At 37.4% G+C, this 18,556-nt stretch overlaps 1 protein-coding gene across 3 annotated transcripts; it reads right to left on the minus strand.

Annotated features, from left to right (window-relative positions):
- Nucleotides 1–656: 656 nt before the first annotated feature.
- LOC131144914 (mitotic checkpoint protein BUB3.3) lies at nt 657–17,079 on the minus strand. 3 transcript variants are annotated; one of them, XM_058093869.1, is made up of 10 exons: nt 16,795–17,077; nt 16,445–16,537; nt 14,138–14,220; nt 5,340–5,594; nt 4,903–4,975; nt 4,552–4,632; nt 4,396–4,477; nt 3,667–3,767; nt 1,483–1,595; nt 657–1,074 (listed from the first exon to the last, which is right to left on the minus strand). In XM_058093869.1, the coding sequence occupies exons 1-9, from the start codon at nt 16,857–16,859 to the stop codon at nt 1,517–1,519; spliced, it is 912 nt and encodes a 303-aa protein (XP_057949852.1). In that variant the 5' UTR covers nt 16,860–17,077; the 3' UTR covers nt 657–1,074; nt 1,483–1,516. The 3 variants fall into 3 exon arrangements, with proteins under 3 accessions (XP_057949852.1, XP_057949849.1, XP_057949851.1); XM_058093866.1 differs by having other exon boundaries at nt 16,445–16,575; XM_058093868.1 differs by lacking the exons at nt 657–1,074; nt 1,483–1,595 and adding an exon at nt 3,123–3,535 and having other exon boundaries at nt 16,445–16,575; nt 16,795–17,079.
- Between the last annotated feature and the right edge of the window lie 1,477 nt (nt 17,080–18,556).

Below are 18,556 nucleotides of genomic sequence, written 5' to 3' on the forward strand. Positions count from 1 at the left end.
GTCATTTTAAAAACTCAATGGGTGTCATTAGATTTTACCTTATAATTTTTTACTTATCCTGAATTTAAATTTAAAGTCATGTCCTCAAATGCTCAAATATAGGGTTAGATTGAGTGTGAAAGCATTACTTGAATTATTGTACTACTATTATTAAATTATTGCACGGCTGGACACTTGGACAGCATTATTACAAGAAACATAAATAATGACTTGTAAAAGAAAATGAAATAAAATATTTGGGACTATAATCACCAATCCACAAACATGTGGATTTTATATATTCACAAATCAATCGAATAATCCGGAAGTGTTCAAATATGAGCTTTTCTTGCAAAAGATTGCCCTCGTTTCAAATGATATCAAACCCAAAAAGCAGGCCAAATATCTAAATGATGCAACAACATACTATGCCAATAGTATTCCCCCCCCCCCCCCCCGCCCCTTTTTTTTTTCTAATGCTATCTGCCATTTAATTTTGTGTCTTGCACATCCTCTGGCTCTGGCTGAGTTTGAAAAATAAACCCAAAGATGTTTTAGTCCTTTGCTTTTGCAACTTCAACGGCAAAAGTTTAGAACAAATATCACTTTTACACATGATTTCTTGAATTAACTCAAAGAAACGACGGGGCTGAGTTTAAACGTTGGGCAGCTGATTACGGAATCAATTTACCTAATAATTTCTCCTACTACAGAAAGCAATAAAATAGAAAAAAAACCGTGCCTGAGCCAAGCATTCTGCCTCATAATCAACGCTTACAGCCTCAGCTAGCTGAATAAATAAAAACAATCAGTATCGGCTACAACTACAATCATTGTACATAGACTATTAACTCAAACGAATACACTGTACAATGGGTGGGAACCAAAAATGCCATAGCTGCCATAGCCAAACAGCTATTGGCTTCACTGGGTTATCTTGACCTTCTATGGACCAGTTCCACCATAGGTAGCCATCAACAAAATAAGCTCCATACTTTGTAATGAAAGTTGGCAGCAGTTGAAGATGACTGCCCGAACAAAAAACATTCAGCACCCAACATATGATTGCTACAGCTTCACACAGGTTAATTCTATCTGAAAAATTTGTCAGATCAAGCAAAGAGCTTCAGTAAACTTAGCAAACAATTTGACAAGAAATACTTTTGGCAGGAAGAATGGACAGTTTCATTGTGATATCAAGATAGAAGGGAACTGTGCCCTTCTCCATTCCCCCCCCCCCCCCCTTTTTTTTGTTGGGGCTTGCTGGGTATCTCTGCCCCACGTCTCTGTCACTTTGAAGTTGAAACAACTGCATTTTGATGATGATGATCATCGTAGGTGTTCAATTTCAAATTGGAAATCAGCAGATTCCAGATAGAGGAAGATGCCAATGGAGGAGAGGGGAGGATAATATAATATGGTGGCCAGCAAGTTAACATCCAGTATTTTCAGAGAGAGATAAATTATGATGTGGATGAGGTCCAAATAGATGTGCATCATCACCTTCTTTGTCAGCCATATTGCGCATGGTCAATTTCTACTTGAACTTCCCACAAGAACCTGAGACATGGTGGTCGCCACCCGTTTCATGTATGAATATTTGAGGAAGCTGTTCTCTGCCACAAACAAACATCACCAGTTTAGTAGATCTAAAAACTTCAAATCACATGGAAAAATAACAAACCCTTTATTAGTATGACAACAACAAGAATGAAATATTTGGCCATCAAGATACAAAATCACAAAATAGAGCCATGGAGTTGAGCTATAGATTATGGGCAATTGGCAAGGGAAAAGAATTAGAAAGAAGTAGATTTGCAGAAGCAGAGCAACTCGAAACAACTGGATAAAATAATACTAATTAGAGATGACTTAGCGTCACGAGCCAAGCTTGTTCAAGGCAGTATGCTTGCCTGTGACCCCTTGCCTTGTGTACATGGGATGTGTAACCATTATTTAAGTAGTACTACAGGTTTTTTCATTTAGTATGTTTATGCCTTGGTGTAAAGCATGATTCCGAGGTCAAGTTGATGTTTCCTAGTGTCAAAGCTAGAATAGCATATAAGCTTCTTTAGGGGAGAATGAGTGTTCATCGGTCATTGTAAAACTCACTAGCATTTTGTAAATGTGTTTAGCCTACTTGCCTCTCTCGCTAAACACACATTGCCTACGGAGGTGTTATTAATACACAACGTTGACTCAACGTTTACCACATGATTGTCATATGCTTATATGAATTGCTTACTGCTTCCACTTACTATGCATTTGACGGTTGTGAATGCGTTATAGTGGTAAACCACGTTATACTTTGGCTGACTAATAAAGCAAAAGTGCTGTAACTAGTGCAGCACGGCCCTTCACAAGGTATGAAGTGTTCAGCCCCTGACAGTTAGGTTTGGCCAAAAAGACCAAAGTGCAGAAACCCTGAAAAGATGAGAAGCGTTACTTGCAATGATTTAAGTGTAGGAGAAAGCCTGAGTTGCAGACAAAGTCGTAAAAGGAGATTATCCAAACTCTGACAAGTGAGGAAAGGTGGTTAATAACTTCTGTTGTGGACCACATGATAGTTGTGAAAAGCAATGATAAATTGGAAAACCCATTGAACTACACTTATTCAGGAATTCAATCACACTTGAACAACCTGAAACCATAGATCTTAGTCTATATAGTAAGAAACCAAATATTCTCGAGTACTCCTGTACTTTCTTTTTACTTGCTCGTCTCATTTTGCATAATTTATTCACTTCATCAAGGGTATGTTTGTTGGGGAGATATGGAGAGAAGAGAAAAGAAACTAATAGAAGAGAAGGGAAACTAGTTTCTCTCCTGTTTGGTTCACCAAGAGCAAAACTTGAAGAAATCTATACTTTTGTGGTTGGTTCAACAAATGAGAGAGGAAAAGAAAAGAAACAGTATATATTCAGTTTATAATATTATCCTTTATATGGAAAGTGCAGGATAATAGGGTAATAACTAATGACAATAAGTAAAATAATTTACATTAATATATATATATATATATATATATATATAATTTTTTACATTAATCCAATTGCACAAGATCCCTTAAATGCAGCACATTAAACTCCATATGAAAATATTTTCAGTGGCCGTATATTTTTTAGAAATAATCAAACTATATATAAAAATAAAGTAACATACATGAGATTTCTGGTTTTAGGAATTTTTTTTTATTTTGTTAAGGGACAAAATTGTCTTTGCAAAGTTGAGAGTTGGTCATTGTCTCATTGAAGAACATACTTTTCTTTTTGTAAAGTTAAGAGTTGGTTTCTCTTCATTTCTCTCCAAATCTCTCTGATTTGGGAAGAAAAAGGTAGGCCTTTCTCACCCCTTTTTTTCTCTCCTCGTCTCTCGACTTCTTTTCTCTTCTTCCCTCTTGAGCAAAACGAGAAATGCAGAGAAACTATTTCTTTTCCGGCCTCTTCACTCCACCCTAAAACTAACACTTTTTGACAACTCAAGTCCTCTGTACCACTTTTTCTTCTAAAACTCTGCTCTCCATCCTTCATTTGGGATGCATAGACACCAGATTCTACTGTCAAAAAGTTTATGAATGAAAATAAGAAAAATATATAATTATTTTTGGCAGCCAAGTTTTCATATTGAAAAGGAACATAGGTAATAAGCTTAGAAAGGAAAAATCTTCATCATAGAACAATTACTAACGTTTCATTTGCTTCTTGGTAACTGTAGCTTGCCGCAATAGCCAGAAGTTGTCCTCCATTGTTGTACGATAAGGAAGCTACACTACTGGGGCACCTTGCCAACTGACAAGAGAGAACATAACAATGAAGGTAATGACAAGTGAGAATTTTTTTTTTAAATAGAAAAGGTAAGTTGTAATGATTCATGTGACAACAGGCATATGCATATTTTACATGAAAATAGGCATCTGGTCCGCATCCAGACAGGAGACAGCAATATAGGAGTCCTTCAAACCACTCATTTATGTACCAATTGCTTTTTCATGACTAGAAGTTGTTGCATGGTTTCAAACCAAGAAAAGATAAGAAAATAACACAAGAAAAACCATTTATCACCTAAAGTATTACTTGGTTTGATATCTTTATGATATAATAAAAACTTAAATTAAGGTGTTATTGATTACTGGTCATATTTAATGGTAATCAACAAAGCTTTTCTGAGGTGGAGTCTTCCAACAGACTAAATTTGGTTTTTCTGATCATGCACTCAGACACTAATTGTGTTATACATTTATAAATCAACAATCATCATCTTCAAGGTAAGAAATTCAACCATTTTTTTTCAGTTCAGACATAAGATCTAAGAGTTCCTTAGACCTTCTGTATATATATCAGGGCATAATACAGAGCATTAGTGCAAGTACCAGCATATGCAAATAGAAAACTTGCATCAAAATCAGATACAAAGTACCTCAAATATTCTTCTCCTACTTTGAGAATCCCATGCACAAATGTATCCTTCATTATCGCTGGTGACCAAAATACTACTGGTGCTAAATCACAAAAACATAAAATTGTTAAGCATTCCTAGCCTGTGATGATAAGCTAATAATAAAGGCAGACATACAGTGGATTAAATACAATGTCATTCACTGCTACAAGATGATCTCTTCCATTTTTTGACTTCGGATGACACCGAAAAGTATACCTGTAAAGTTCATGAAATGTGAAAAGGACCATAAGGCGCTGTAAATAGTCCAAAAATTATAACAAAAACCTTATGCAAGCACAACACTGACATTAAATAAATCAAATTCTGAAACCCCTCATTGCAGAGCATACAGTTACGGTATATTGGTATCATATGAAAAGATAATATAGCAGTGCCATTAGTGCTCAGTTGTGGGAAAATTTTTCAGGTTTTAACAACATTTTGAATGATGCTTGGTTGACCGAGTAAGATAATCTAGAAACCAACCCCAAGTCATTTGAATTAGATGGATGGGGAATCTCCAATGCTACCCGTCCATCAACTGTTCCAGCAGCGAATCCTGCATGAATAAAAAACCTATTCAAAAAAACTTAAATACTTTGTTAAAGGAATTGCCATTATACAACCATATTTTGATAGAAGGAATTAGTAATTTGCAATAATAGAAAATCCAAATAGCTGGAGCAGTTTCTACACTGAAGATGTGATTAATTTCTACTTGCACAAATTAGTCAATCAGACAATATCTAAAACAAACAAGAAGACGGCACAGATTTTACCTTGGCAAAATTCAGGTAACAGGAAATGGAATGTCCCAATAATAATGGCAAAGTTTTAAAATGTTGCTTTTTTCATGAAAATAAATAAATAAATAAATTTAAACTACATCATTTACAATTTGCAAAAGTGGCACGGAGTAATACCTTCACAATTATTAGGAATTGAGCGTATACATCTTATTCGAAGGTTCGTATATGATTCTTTTACTTGGAGTGATCTCTCCAAATTACGCAAGTCATACATATTTATGGATTCTCCGGTGGCAAACATCAAATTAAACCCACAGAGTGACATGGAATCCACCGCAGCAGTCAGAACTTTTGTGTATGTGAGTGCCTTTGCACAGCGTATGTCCCAAGACATTATCTTCCTGTCCCAACCAGCAGAAATCACTTGATCTACAATCAGAAAGAGCACAATTTAATTTTTCATTTAAATAAGCAGAAAGACAAAACAAAGCAATAGATAGGAACCACTTATGTAGCACAATGAACTTCCTATGTGTCAAAGATAATTATCCATCTGTAAGAGAGTATCTGTTACAAGTCTGGAAACACACAATTTGGGAGCTTGGGTTTAGGGTCTGACCTTACACCTTCACAATCACATGTCCTGAAGTACCTACCATATCTAGGCATGCGAAATGTATAACAGTGGAGACAAACTCAAAAAACATTGTATCCTCACTACTAGCAGTCAGATACATAAATCCATTTTTCACAGCTTAAAAGAATGAAATAATCTTGTCCAACTTTTCTCATCGCATCCTTAAAAGTTTCAAGTTTCACCCATCCTCAACAAATTGGATTACTCAGATATCTTATGCCTATTTCAATTTTTTGTTGTAATCGTCTAGAATTTAAATGCAGGGCATGTAACCCTTAAATAATATTATCACCCTATAAATTTCCTCATTAGATTGTTCAACAAATTATAAAAATATTTTGAGAGTTAAATCTGTTTTGCCTGACAGTGAAGAGGTATAAAGTTCCCACCAGAATTAAAAGAACATTTGTCTAAATACAAATAATAATTTTAAATAGAAACAATACTGAAACTTGAAGGCCATCACAGTAAATACACAGCCTTGATCTCCAGCAAACAGTTTACAATTGCCATTAGCTCCTTGGCCAGATATTTGTACTTTCATTTGAACTGCTAAAGTCCAGATTGCATGTCAATTTACATGAATTCTTCCAAAACAAAATTAAAAAAGTAAAGCCTGTTTAAATTATAAACTGCATAAATATGACATCTCTTCTTGTAAAATTAACTTCACCCTGGCTAGATCCATCCCCATACATGAGGTTGACCATGTTAACTCTCCTTTGGTTCACAAAATCATAAACCCATAATTTTATCAAAAATATCTTTAGTACATTCAATTTTGATACAAATCAGGCGAAGATAAAGGCAAGTCTCACAAAGCTCTCTCTCACAAGAATATTGTTGATATTTTATAAAGGCAGAAATGATTCAACAGGAACCAATGCACTAGTAGTAAATCGCCAACCTAAAAGCCCAAAAAGAGAACAAGATAGAGTTTACAAAATAAATATGCTTTTGTGGTGTTTAGTTTGTGGACTGAACCAACGATTCCCAGGAATCCTCATTGGTTCCAAATTTTTCTCATGTTTAGTTCACATTTTATAATCGAAACGCTATATATTTCCACAAATCTATTCAACACTGGCATTCCTATTCCCATTAAAAAGGTGGGTATCCAGATTCCCAGGCTGTGGGAATCACAATATATATATATATATATATATATATATGAGTGACAAAAAAAACCTTGGTTATATTTTAAAAATCGAAAAATACCCTCGCTTCTTAAAAACCTATTGCAATCCCAAATTAATGTTCTTTCCCACACTCTCCCCCATTGTACGAATAGATTTTTAAAATAATGTGGGAATTTTGAGATGGAAGTTGGTGTTGACTCATGGATTTTAAGTTTAAATTTAGATTATGTAGGTTCAGTTAATATGGAATATACCAACCCCCCCCCCCCCCAAGAAAAAATAAAAATAAACCTTGAATCTTCAAAGGAATTGGAGGGGAGCATGTTGAGATTGCAGCTGGTGGACTCGTCGGCACCCGCACCAACCAGCTGCTTATGCCAAATTTTGAGCTGCAGTAGGTGGAAACTGGCAGCCACCTTCACCTACATTGCCCTCCTTGGTTGACTTGCACCCCCCATCTCAGGCTATATAAATGTGATGGGTGTTGTGTGTGTGTGTGCAGAGTAGAGCAGTAAGGTGTGCAGAAGCTGTGTGCATTGTGTGACAAAGAGAGAGAGAGAGAGAGAGAGAGAGAGAGTTGAGTTGAAGGCAGTAGCCTCCTCCTCCTTGTATTATTCTCCCAATTATAGTGAAGTTGTGCGTGCTCCGTGGATGTAGGTCAGGTTGGACCGAACCACGTAAATCCGATGTTCCATTTTTGTTATTTATTTTTGCCCGTGTGTGATTGTTGCTCCTAGATCCACCCCCAACAGAGCATTATCATTTGTTTTTGTTTCTTTGCTTTAAGAGGATCTCTTATCTGCCGCCCCTAGTAAATTCTTCTCTTTCCTGATAATGAATTTCTTTTTCTACCAAAAGATAAAAACAAGGCTAAACAATATAACTTGATAGGCATATTTGTGAATTGCATATTATTAATATTATTGTTTTAAAAATAGTTGAACTATTGCATTAGCTTTGAATTATATGTGATTTGTGTTGGGGGGTGGATCTAGGAGCAACAATTGCACACGAACAAAATACACAGCCACAATGGAACACCAGATTTACGTGGTTCGGTTGAATCAACCTACGTCCACGGAATACACACCAATTCACTATAACCGGGAGAATAATACAAGGAGGAGGAGGCTATTGCCTTCAACTCAACTCTCTCTCTCTCTCTCACACCACACTCTCTGTTCTGCACACACAGCTCTACACATGAGATCTTGCACACACACAGACATCTCATTTATAGCCATGGAGGGGGGGTGCAAGTCAACCAAGGTGGGCAATGTAGGTGAAGGTGGCTGCCAGCTTCCACCTACTGCAGCTCAAAATTCAGCATAAGTAGTTGGTTGGTGCAGCTGCTGACGACTCCACCAGCTACAATCTCAACAATCTCCCACTTAGAGAAAAGTAGCATCTCAACCAGTGTATAGGCAAATGATGTGCTCATATCTATCTTCAAGCATGAAGATCAACTGAAATTGAGCACAACTTCAGCTTCTCAATAGTCACCACCTTCCTATCTACTGGATTCTTGCAGACTAATCTGATGGTTGTCAGCTTCACAAATGGTGCAAAGATGTCAGTGTAGTCAATCCCTCCCTTCTGCTTGAAGCCTTTGACTACCAACCGAGCCTTGTACCTCCTAGACTCATCATGCTCCTCTTTGATTTTGTACACTCACTTGTTGTGAAGGACCTTCTTACCTTTGGGCAATTCAGCTCAGGGCTAGCTCTTCGCAATATGGGGTCCTAAGCGAATGATTTAATTAGGGCCATTAATATTTTGTTTGATTTTTATTTTTAATTAAAATTAATTTTTCTAACTTTTTGAGATTCAAAATCATTAATTAAAGTTTTATATTCAATATTTTCAAGTTTTTTTTTTTTTTTTTTTGTCTATTGATAACATAACCAATCCATTTAATCTTTCTGGTGACATAGTTGATCGTAAATATTTTTTTATAAGTTTAAGTTTTGAAAAACTTCTTTCTACAGAAACTACTGTCACAGGTATCGTTAATAAAATTCTATAAGCAATAAATGCATTTGAAAAACAATCTATCTTTTTTATAAATACATTGAGACTTGAAAAAGAAAGAATAAAATTGCATTTACTTTGCATTTTAAAATACAATTTCATTTACTTAATTGTGGGAAAATCAATGTATGGGAAGATAGCATCATAAATAATGTTAACATTATTACATTAAAAAAAAATTTAGGGGCCCCAAAAGGCAAACACCTCAGCCACCTTAAGGACAGGCCGGCACTGACTCAGCTAGTTCCCACGTTCTGTTGGAGGTGAGGGACTTCATCTTGTCTTTCATCACAAGCTCCCACTTGTTCGTATCTGCCACCTGACATGCTTCATCATAGCATTCGGGCTCTCCTCCATTTGTAAGAAGTAAAAAATTTATATACCTTTTATTTGATACATGGGGCCAAGTATCCTAAGCTCCGGAGCTAGAGTAGAAGGCGGTGGTGCGACAATCTGCTCCACTTATTCTTTCGCCTGAGGATTCTCGGCATCCTGCTGTTGCGTCCCGACACCTTCTAGGACATCATCCATATCTACATAGGTTGACTCTCTTTGAACTGGTTCGGTGGATTCTGCTATGTGTCTGTCCTTGTACATCACCTTTTCGTTGAAAATCACGTCTCTGCTTCTGATCAACTTCTTGTTTTCATCATCCCAAATGCAATACCCATATTCATCTTCACCATAACCGACGAAGGTGCATTTCCGAGACTTAGGATCAAGCTTGTTTCTGACATTATCATTGATATGTACATATGCAACACAACCAAAAACTTTCAAATGTGAAATGTTCTCCTCTTTTCCACTTCATACCTCTTCTGGTATACGGTGGTCCAATGGTACTGATGGACCCCTATTAATCAAGTACGTTGTGCCGATTGCTTCTGCCCAGAACTGCAATGGTAAGTCTGATTGTATACGCATGCTTCTAACTCTTTCAGCCAACATTCGGTTCATCCGCTTGGCTACGCCGTTGTGCTGAGGCGTACCTGGCCCAGTTCTTTCCATCTTAATACCATGTTCAGAGCAGAATTTCTTGAACCCGGTGTCTTCATACGCACCACCATTATCTGTTTTCAACTTCTTGATTCTCAAACAAGTTTCGCTTTCAACCATAGCTTTTCATACCCTAAAAGTATCAAAGACTTCCGACTTATACTTCAGAAAGTAAACTCATACCTTCCGAGAATGATCGTCAATGAACGTGACGAAGTAATTCCTTCCGCCTATGGATGAGATGGGTGTCGGTCCCCATACATCTGAGTGGACTAATTCTAGTCTCTCCTTCTTTGGGGCACAGGTGTTTGTCTAGAAATTGACCATCTTCTATTTCCCGAATATGCAATCCTCGCACACGTCAATCTCGACCGACCGTAAACCACTCAATTTTCTCTTTGGGTGCATCACCCTGAGTCCTTTCTCGCTCATGTGACCGTGTCGTTGGTGCCAGATGTTGCTGTCGTCATTTCCTACAGCAACAGAAATAGACATGGAGGCATTGGAGGTTAGATAAAGTATTCTGCTTTTCTTACCTCGCATAATCGTTAATACACCCTTTGAAACCTTCCATTCATCGCCAATGAATGTCATCGTGTATTTCTTATCTACCAGTTGACCAACTAAAATCAAATTCTTTCTCAGGTTTGGAATATATCTGATATCGTTCAGCTTCCATACTGACCCATTTATCGTGATCTTCACAACTCCCTTGCTAGCTATGTCGCAAGGTTGATCGTTGCCAAGGTATATCTTACCAAAATTACCTGGTGTGTACTCCTCTAGGCAATCTCTATGGCAAGTGGCATGAAATGAGGTTTCGGAGTCTAAGACCCAAGACTCCTGCTTGCTCTCCAAATAGCGTATCAATGCATCTTTCTCTCTTGAGGAAGAGACGAGATTTGCTTCTGTCTTCGCCTCAAATTCCTTTCTCGGACTTTTGCACTAGTTTTCGAAATGCCTGACCTTCCCACAGTTCCAGCACTCAACGTTCTTTGTGCCCGGTCCTAGATCTGCTGCGATTGTTTGATTGTCCATGTCCGCTTCCTTTTCCTCCGCTTTCCACGTTCAAGGCTGAACTTGAAGTGGTGGCATTATTCGACTGCATTCTGATCTCTTCCATCAAAATCATGATGATGACCTCATCGTACTTCAGTTTCGATTTTCCTATGAAGCTACTGATCGCAATAACAATACCTTTCCAACTCTCAGGCAACTGACTAAGAATCAGTAGGGCACGAATCTCACTGTCAAATGTAATTCCAACCGAGAGGAGTTGATCCAACAATTCGTTGAAATTATTCAAGTGTCCGCTAAAACTTTCACCTACAAACATGCTCATGGTAAACAATCTTTTCATCAAGTGTACCTTATTCGCAGCTGATGGCTGCTCGTACATATTGGATAGCGCATTCATAAGGGACTTGGTGGTTGTCAAGTGCTTGATGTTGAAGGCAACAGACTTTGCCAACGTCATTCTGATAGCTCTGAGAGCTTTTCAGTCAAGCAACTCTCACTCGCTCTCCTTCATGGATTCTAGTTTCTCCTTCAATGGTAAGTGCAACTCTTTACCAAACAAGTAGTCATCAATCTGCATTTTCCAGAAACCGAAGTTCATGTCGTCAAACATCTCAATTTGTGAGCTTTTTTTGTTCGACATCTCGATTCGCTAATCTAGAGACGGAATTAGCTCAAACAGAGAGCACGGTTGGATCTGGAATAGCTGAAAACCTTAGAAATGGTTCAAGTTGTTCAAAAAACGGACCGTAAATGGCTTCGAAAAGCCCGGTCAAAGTTTTGGTCAAACCTCAATCAACTTTAACGGGATATTCCCTTCTGACGGAATATCCGACGGCGTTAACTGACGCTGTCTGCTAACGTGGCACGATGGGAACCACTACTGACGTGGCGCTGAAGTGGCGCTGTGGGGCCCACTTGCTAGCGTGTCGCTGTGGGACCTAGCTACTGACATGGCAACTGGCGTGGCGCTAGGGTCCCCAACTATTGACGTGTTGCAGGACCCAACTGACTGGATGCTCCCGCGGCGCATTGACAATGAGCTAACGGGGCGCTGACTCAGTGCTGACGTGGTGATGACATGGCCGTCTTCGACCTTCAAACACTCACCGGGCAATTGCCGGCGTGTGGGAGCGCGTGAGGGCACCTGTCGTTCACTTGCCAACGCGTGAGGGCGCATAGGAACGTCGCCTAGCCATCGGTGGCGCGTGCGGCCTCGTCTGAGTTCCGTTCGAGCTCTAGTTGCCACTGCTTGCTTCGTCTCAACGAGAGGAACGCAATGGTGACCTCAACACTGAGTTTTGAGACACTGGACAAAGACTCCAATCTGAGAATTTTTCTCCGATCTAGCGATTTTGCTCCAACCTCGCTCTGATACCAATTGTTGGGGGGTGGATCTAGGAGCAACAATCGCACACGAACAAAATACACAACCACAATGGAACACCAGATTTACGTGGTTCGGCCGAATCAACCTACGTCCACGAAGCACACACCAATTCACTATAACCGGGAGAATAATACAAGGAGGCTATTGCCTTCAACTTAACTCTCTCTCTCTTTCTCACACTCCACTCTACTTTGTACACACAGCTCTACACATGACATCTTGCACACACACAGACATCTCATTTATAGCCATGGATGAAGGGTGCAAGTCAACCAAGGTGGGCAATGTAGGTGAAGGTGGCTGCCAGTTTCCACCTACTGCAGCTCAAAATTCAGCATAAGCAGCTGGTTGGTGCGGCTGCTGACGACCAGCTGCAATCTCAACAATTTGTATCTTATTTTAATTATTGTTCTCAAAATTGTGTTTTCTATGAGTTGGGTAAATTTCATTTTTAGTAATTTTCATGAAGTTTTGTTAAACTTAAGGATATTTTGGGAATAGAATGTTATTTTATCAACATTCCCATGAATAAATCAAACGAAGGTGCAGGAGTACCGCATGCCTAGGAATCTATCAAATAATATGCCTCTAAACCAAACATAGGAATCTTATATTCCCAAGAATCATGTATCCCAAGAATCATGATTCTTAGGAATCTCAGAGCTAGAGGGCATCAAGATGCTGCCAAACACCATATTCACGCTTCTCTATCAATACGCAATTTATAACTTTACATAACTCATTTGCTTCAAAGATTTTAAGGCAATAAATAGTACAGATGGATTTTTTTCCTCTTTGTTTCCTGAGAAAAACTCTTAAAAGTTTGACGACCAAACCAATGCATTTACCTTTAGATATGTCTCTGTTAGCTTGATATACATTGCTGGCCCATAACCTAACAGCTTAAGCTTTTAGGTAAAGTGGTAATCTAACATGGTAGAGCCAGTTCTAGGAGCTCCTAGGTTCTAGTCTTGTTGCCCACGATAGTTATGTAATGTTTAAAAAAATTATTGTATTCCCTATAATGAGTGTTATCTACCATGTGTTTATGTCACCACGTGTTGTCAAGCTACACGTGCAGGGGAGTGTTAAAGCTTGATATACATTGTTGGCCCACAACCTAACAACTTAAGCTTTTAGGTAAAGTGGTAATCTAACAGCCTCTATTAGAAGTCAATGATGTACTCTTAAAGGAAAATCTTATTCTCAAACACGCATGCCTAAGCAACAATTGAATTTAAACCATACTACATGCTACAAAGATCTTGTCCTATACTTACTCATAAGTTTAGAGGAGGATAAAAGATAATTTCTACATAAAACCAGCAGAAAAAATTATTTACATAGGGACACGAAAAGGTGCAACTGGATGTTTGTGGATGTTTGAGTGTATATGTGGGTGTTGGCCTGCCTGTGAATCAAGAAAATCTTTCTTAGGGTTAGCACGTCAATCAATAGGCAAAAAAAAAAAAACCGCAATAAAACATTCTACCACTATGACTTACTCGTCTAGCAATAGATGGTGACTAGTATGGACTAAGGATTGACAATTAGAGAGCAAATTCACAGATCAATATGGACATGCAATCCCAAAAATTTTGAAATTTAAATAAGAAAATAAGTGAATTCTATCTCTATTTCCCAACATGACGGTGATGTTGTTGGTGGCTACAAGTCTTTAGCATCCTAATATAAAAGAGATATTTAGAAAACACAAACTGAGATCTATTAACAGCGAAAGCACATTGTGTTAGCAGCTTACGTGTTTCATCAGAATACTCTATACAGGTCGCTAAATCATCATGATCCCCAATCGTATCATGGATTCCTAAAAGCAAATCATACCTAAGGAAAATTTGACAACAATGTAAATTGTTAATAACCACAAGAAGGCTCATTAATGACCCCATAGACTGGCAAAAACAAGATGGAAACTTGAGTGCCACATTAAAACAAGGAATGCAAAATAACAAGGGTTAAATATTTCCTGCCTTCTAAACCAACCGTGTATGCCATTACAAAAAATTTTGTTGTCATGTAAAGAACAAGCACATACAAGTGTTATGTTTGTATGAGGCAAGTATGCACTAGTAGACATAGCTCAAGTCATGCATATCAATCAGAATGCAACCTAAAAAATTATCAGATAATATTAAAAATGTATTAGGGATGGTGTCAACTCTCTAGCATGATTTGACATGCTCTCCCTATCCTTTCCATCCTTTCCCTCTCACAAGATCTCTAGGCTTTCTAGAGACTCAAAAAAACATGAAGGGAAATAAATAAAATATGAGGGAATCCACTTTTTTTTTTGTCTAGATATCAAAGAAAAAAAAAAAACGTAATGAAACTAATTTTTTTTCTTTGGCATGTCCCTTTGTACTCATTTTTCTTAATGCTCAACACATTTGAATAAATTTTCATTCCTATTATTATAGTAGAAGTTGTGATTATGCATGAAATATATTTTCCCTTCAACCTCTCTTCCTTTCCTTGTCATTTTCCACTAGAAAATCCTTGATCCAAATGGAGCCTTAAGGGTAATAATTTTACCTCAATTCTACGATAGAATCAAATTAAGTCAATTCAATGAAGCCTTACTGGCAAACCCTTTTTTTTTTAGGTCCAATCAATCTCTTTCTAGAGCCCAATCTTCTATAAGATCAAAAGCCATCATTTCTTTCCTTACCAACTGAACTAGTTGAGCTTTGTCTTTTTCAATCACAATGAATTGAGCTTTGTCTTTTTCAATCACAATGAATATCGATAAGACAGTTTCTTTCAGAAAAGTACAGATGAGGCATTGATGCTAACACTCAAAGGAGGTGAATATTTTTATCCAGATAAAGTAATATAAATGTTAGAAATGAAATGATCTTTGATGAATGAATGTTTCAATCTTAGTATAGACACCTCTCTTAATAGTATTCAAAATCAAAATATATTAATCTGTGCATCATTTACAAGCTTCAGATTAGAAGCATAAATACTTTCAAAAGCTATTAACAGTTAAAGTACCAAGATGAGCGCTGGTTAAGTAACTCTCCAAGTCGCATGATTTTCCCAATGTTACATCCCTACAAAAGATGCCATTGCACAACCATATTTTGTTGTGTGACTATCATGTGCGGCATGATGACCTATTGTTGAACTCAAATCAACTTACCCATTTACAAAACTGCCACTGAAAAAAACCATGTGCATGTGTAAAATTTTTTAATAAGCCTAAGGAGTCGTTTTGTATCACTATCAAAAATTATGAAAACAAAAACCAGAAACAAAAATAAAAAATTGAAATGCACTTTTTTGTCCTTGGATCAAATAACAACTAAAATAATATGATTAAATAATAAAAGTACAAAATAGTACAGATGAAAAATACTATAATAAAAATAAACTATAATAGTTATTTTACTAAATTATTATATATCAAATTCATATTACAAAAGCAATATTATTGTAAATAACAATTGAAAAATAATAAAAATATTTTGTAAATGAATTTAATAATTTTAAAAAAAAAAGTTATGAACATTTTTTATTCATATTTTGAAATCATATAATCATTTTTTTTTTTTATTAAAAGTTTGTATAAAATAAATGATTTGATCCAAAAGAAGTTAATATTTTATATTCAAATATTCTGACAACATGTCGTCAAAACAAAAATCATAAAATCTGATTTTTAATTTCTCACAAACAGCTGATTACCAACAACAGAAACAGAACTAGTGGAGTAAGCAAAAGTGTTTTCATAATCTATTTCTTCACTGCACAGAAACAGCCGAACATAGAGAACAGAAATGATATCAAAAAGATCCTAAGTTAATTCCAAGATATCTTCAACAGTAAATAAAATTTCTTCAACATTCATTAAAGTTACAATATTTCATTTCATAGCAATGTAAATAAGACATTCAATGAACGTTTATGACAACTTAGTGCTTATTTAAATGGACGTCGACACTAAATGTCGGAAATTTCAGTGCTTGAGAGTTGAGACAGCGACAGGTTTATATTGACAAAATTCAATAATAGGGTGGCTTCTGCAATTAATGCAACTACAAACCTTGTAACAGAACGATCAGAACCAGCAGTAAAAGCAACGGACTCGTGCTGGAAACAGCAATCAAGAAGTGCAGCCTCCACGGGAACTTCTAATCTGATCACAGAACTATCCACGTCATATAATCGAAGACTCTGCATCGAAAACACACCATGTAATCGGAAAACACGCAGGAAATTATGGAGAAAATTAAAGTACATTTTGGTTAGCATTCAAAAGTACTTTCGTTGCTCTGAAAACAACAATTGCATAGAATTTAGCGCCCGCAGGTTTGGGGTGGAGAGCAAGTAGCTCGAAATGCTAACCAGAAGGAAAACAAAAAATGGAGTCGAGATTATGAAGAGCGATATTACAGAGTCCCAGGAAGAAATGAGGAGGTTGTTGCAGTGCGGAGCAAATCGGATTCTCGAAATGGCATCCCGAATTGGGTTTTCGAACTTTAAACAAGCTCCGTTCATTTCGGAACCGCGAAGAGTGAACTCAGTCAATCAGAGCAAACACATCTAACTTTCTCCGGATGAATCTCAATCGCAGATTGAGCAATGTGTGGGCACGGATTTGGTCCCAAAAAACCCTAATTCCCTCTTTGAGTGAGTTCGCGCCCGAAGATTTTTCCTGTTCAAATTTTCAAATGGTGCGGCTCTCTTTCGTCGTTTTCCCTTTATGAGCTCTCTCGTCAGTCGGCACCGGGCAGTCCACGGAGTAGCAATTGGGCCGCACGGGTCCGGAGGGCTTAACTGGGCCGGGCTTTCACAATCATGCATACCATTTTTTAAATTATTTGTTAGGGCTTGTATATTTTTTTTAGCCAAAATTTACATATATATGTATTCTAATGTTTACAATATAAAATTTTAGCCTGGCTCAAGTTTGAGTCAATTTCAGTTTAAAATTGAATGTGCTTGTCCAATCTTTCATTCAAGTTCAAACAAGAATTCAAGTGGACCCATGAGTTTAATTTTTTGGATTAAACTTTTAATAAAATTATAAATGTAAGAACCCGAACCGTGATAGATAGGTTTAAATAATTAAGAGATGAGTAAATTGGTATTTGAACAGGCTTCGTCGACGAAGCTAGAGTTCGTCGATGAAGGTCATGCATCTCTCGTCGACGAAGTTCAAAGGCTCGTCGATGAGGAGAAGCCAAGGAGTTTCAGGAACTGATGATATCAGGATTCGTCGACGAACCCTCCGTCTCGTTGACGAGAGAACTATAGAGTCTCGTCGACGAGTTTGCCCGGGTCAAAAGGGGCTATAAATAGAAATTTCATTGCTTAACCATTAAGAAACTTCAAATCTCTCTCTCTCTCTCTCTCTAGAACTCTCCTTACTCTGTATCTCTCTAGATATATTTGTCGTTCGTCATTAGAATCGTGAATCTAAAGTTACCACGACGATCGTGGAAGAATTCTCTACAAGTTCTACGAATTGAAATTTCGTTTCGAAGATTTTTGGGTTTTGGCTTAAAATCGAGATAAGGCTCAGTTTTCAATTCTGATCTGGTAGTTTTGTAGAGAATAGTGTTGTGAGTATATTCTATACTATTGATTGTAGGTTTTGGAACTCAGTTCACTGTTTAGGGACTTTAGAGTTCGGGATTGGCTATTCGGGGAAAAGGTAAGGGGAACTGTGTTTATATCGGTTATTTTTTAAATCAGACTCGGTGGAACTATGGTTCACAGTCCTGTGTATGTTTTGGCTACTCATTTGGGAGAATCTAATGGGGAAAACTATGGGTTTTTCATTATTACAATTTTGGGAAAAAGGGGGCGACGGGCTGCATCCCTGGTTTTGTTGAAAATCAAACGTATATGTTGATTTATACTGTGTTATAGGGATGGTTGTACCTTGACTTGTTTTAAACTATATGTGTTTGGAAAACCGTGATTTTAGATTATCAAATGGGTGTGGTTTGTTTGATTATATGAGTATGCATATGTTGTATCTTGGTGAAACAGGAACGGGGTTCCGAATTGTTCTAGGTTTGAAAATTCGGCTTTTGCCGAAGAGTGCGCAATACCACTAGATTGGCTGGCTTTCGAGCCGAAGGGTGTGCGAACACCAGATCTGCACCTGTTCAACGCTGATGCTATGTCAAGTTACCAGGGGCACCGG

This window comes from Malania oleifera, chromosome 12 (genome assembly GCF_029873635.1).
Source record: "Malania oleifera isolate guangnan ecotype guangnan chromosome 12, ASM2987363v1, whole genome shotgun sequence".
In the NCBI taxonomy this organism is placed as follows: Eukaryota; Viridiplantae; Streptophyta; class Magnoliopsida; order Santalales; family Ximeniaceae; genus Malania; species Malania oleifera.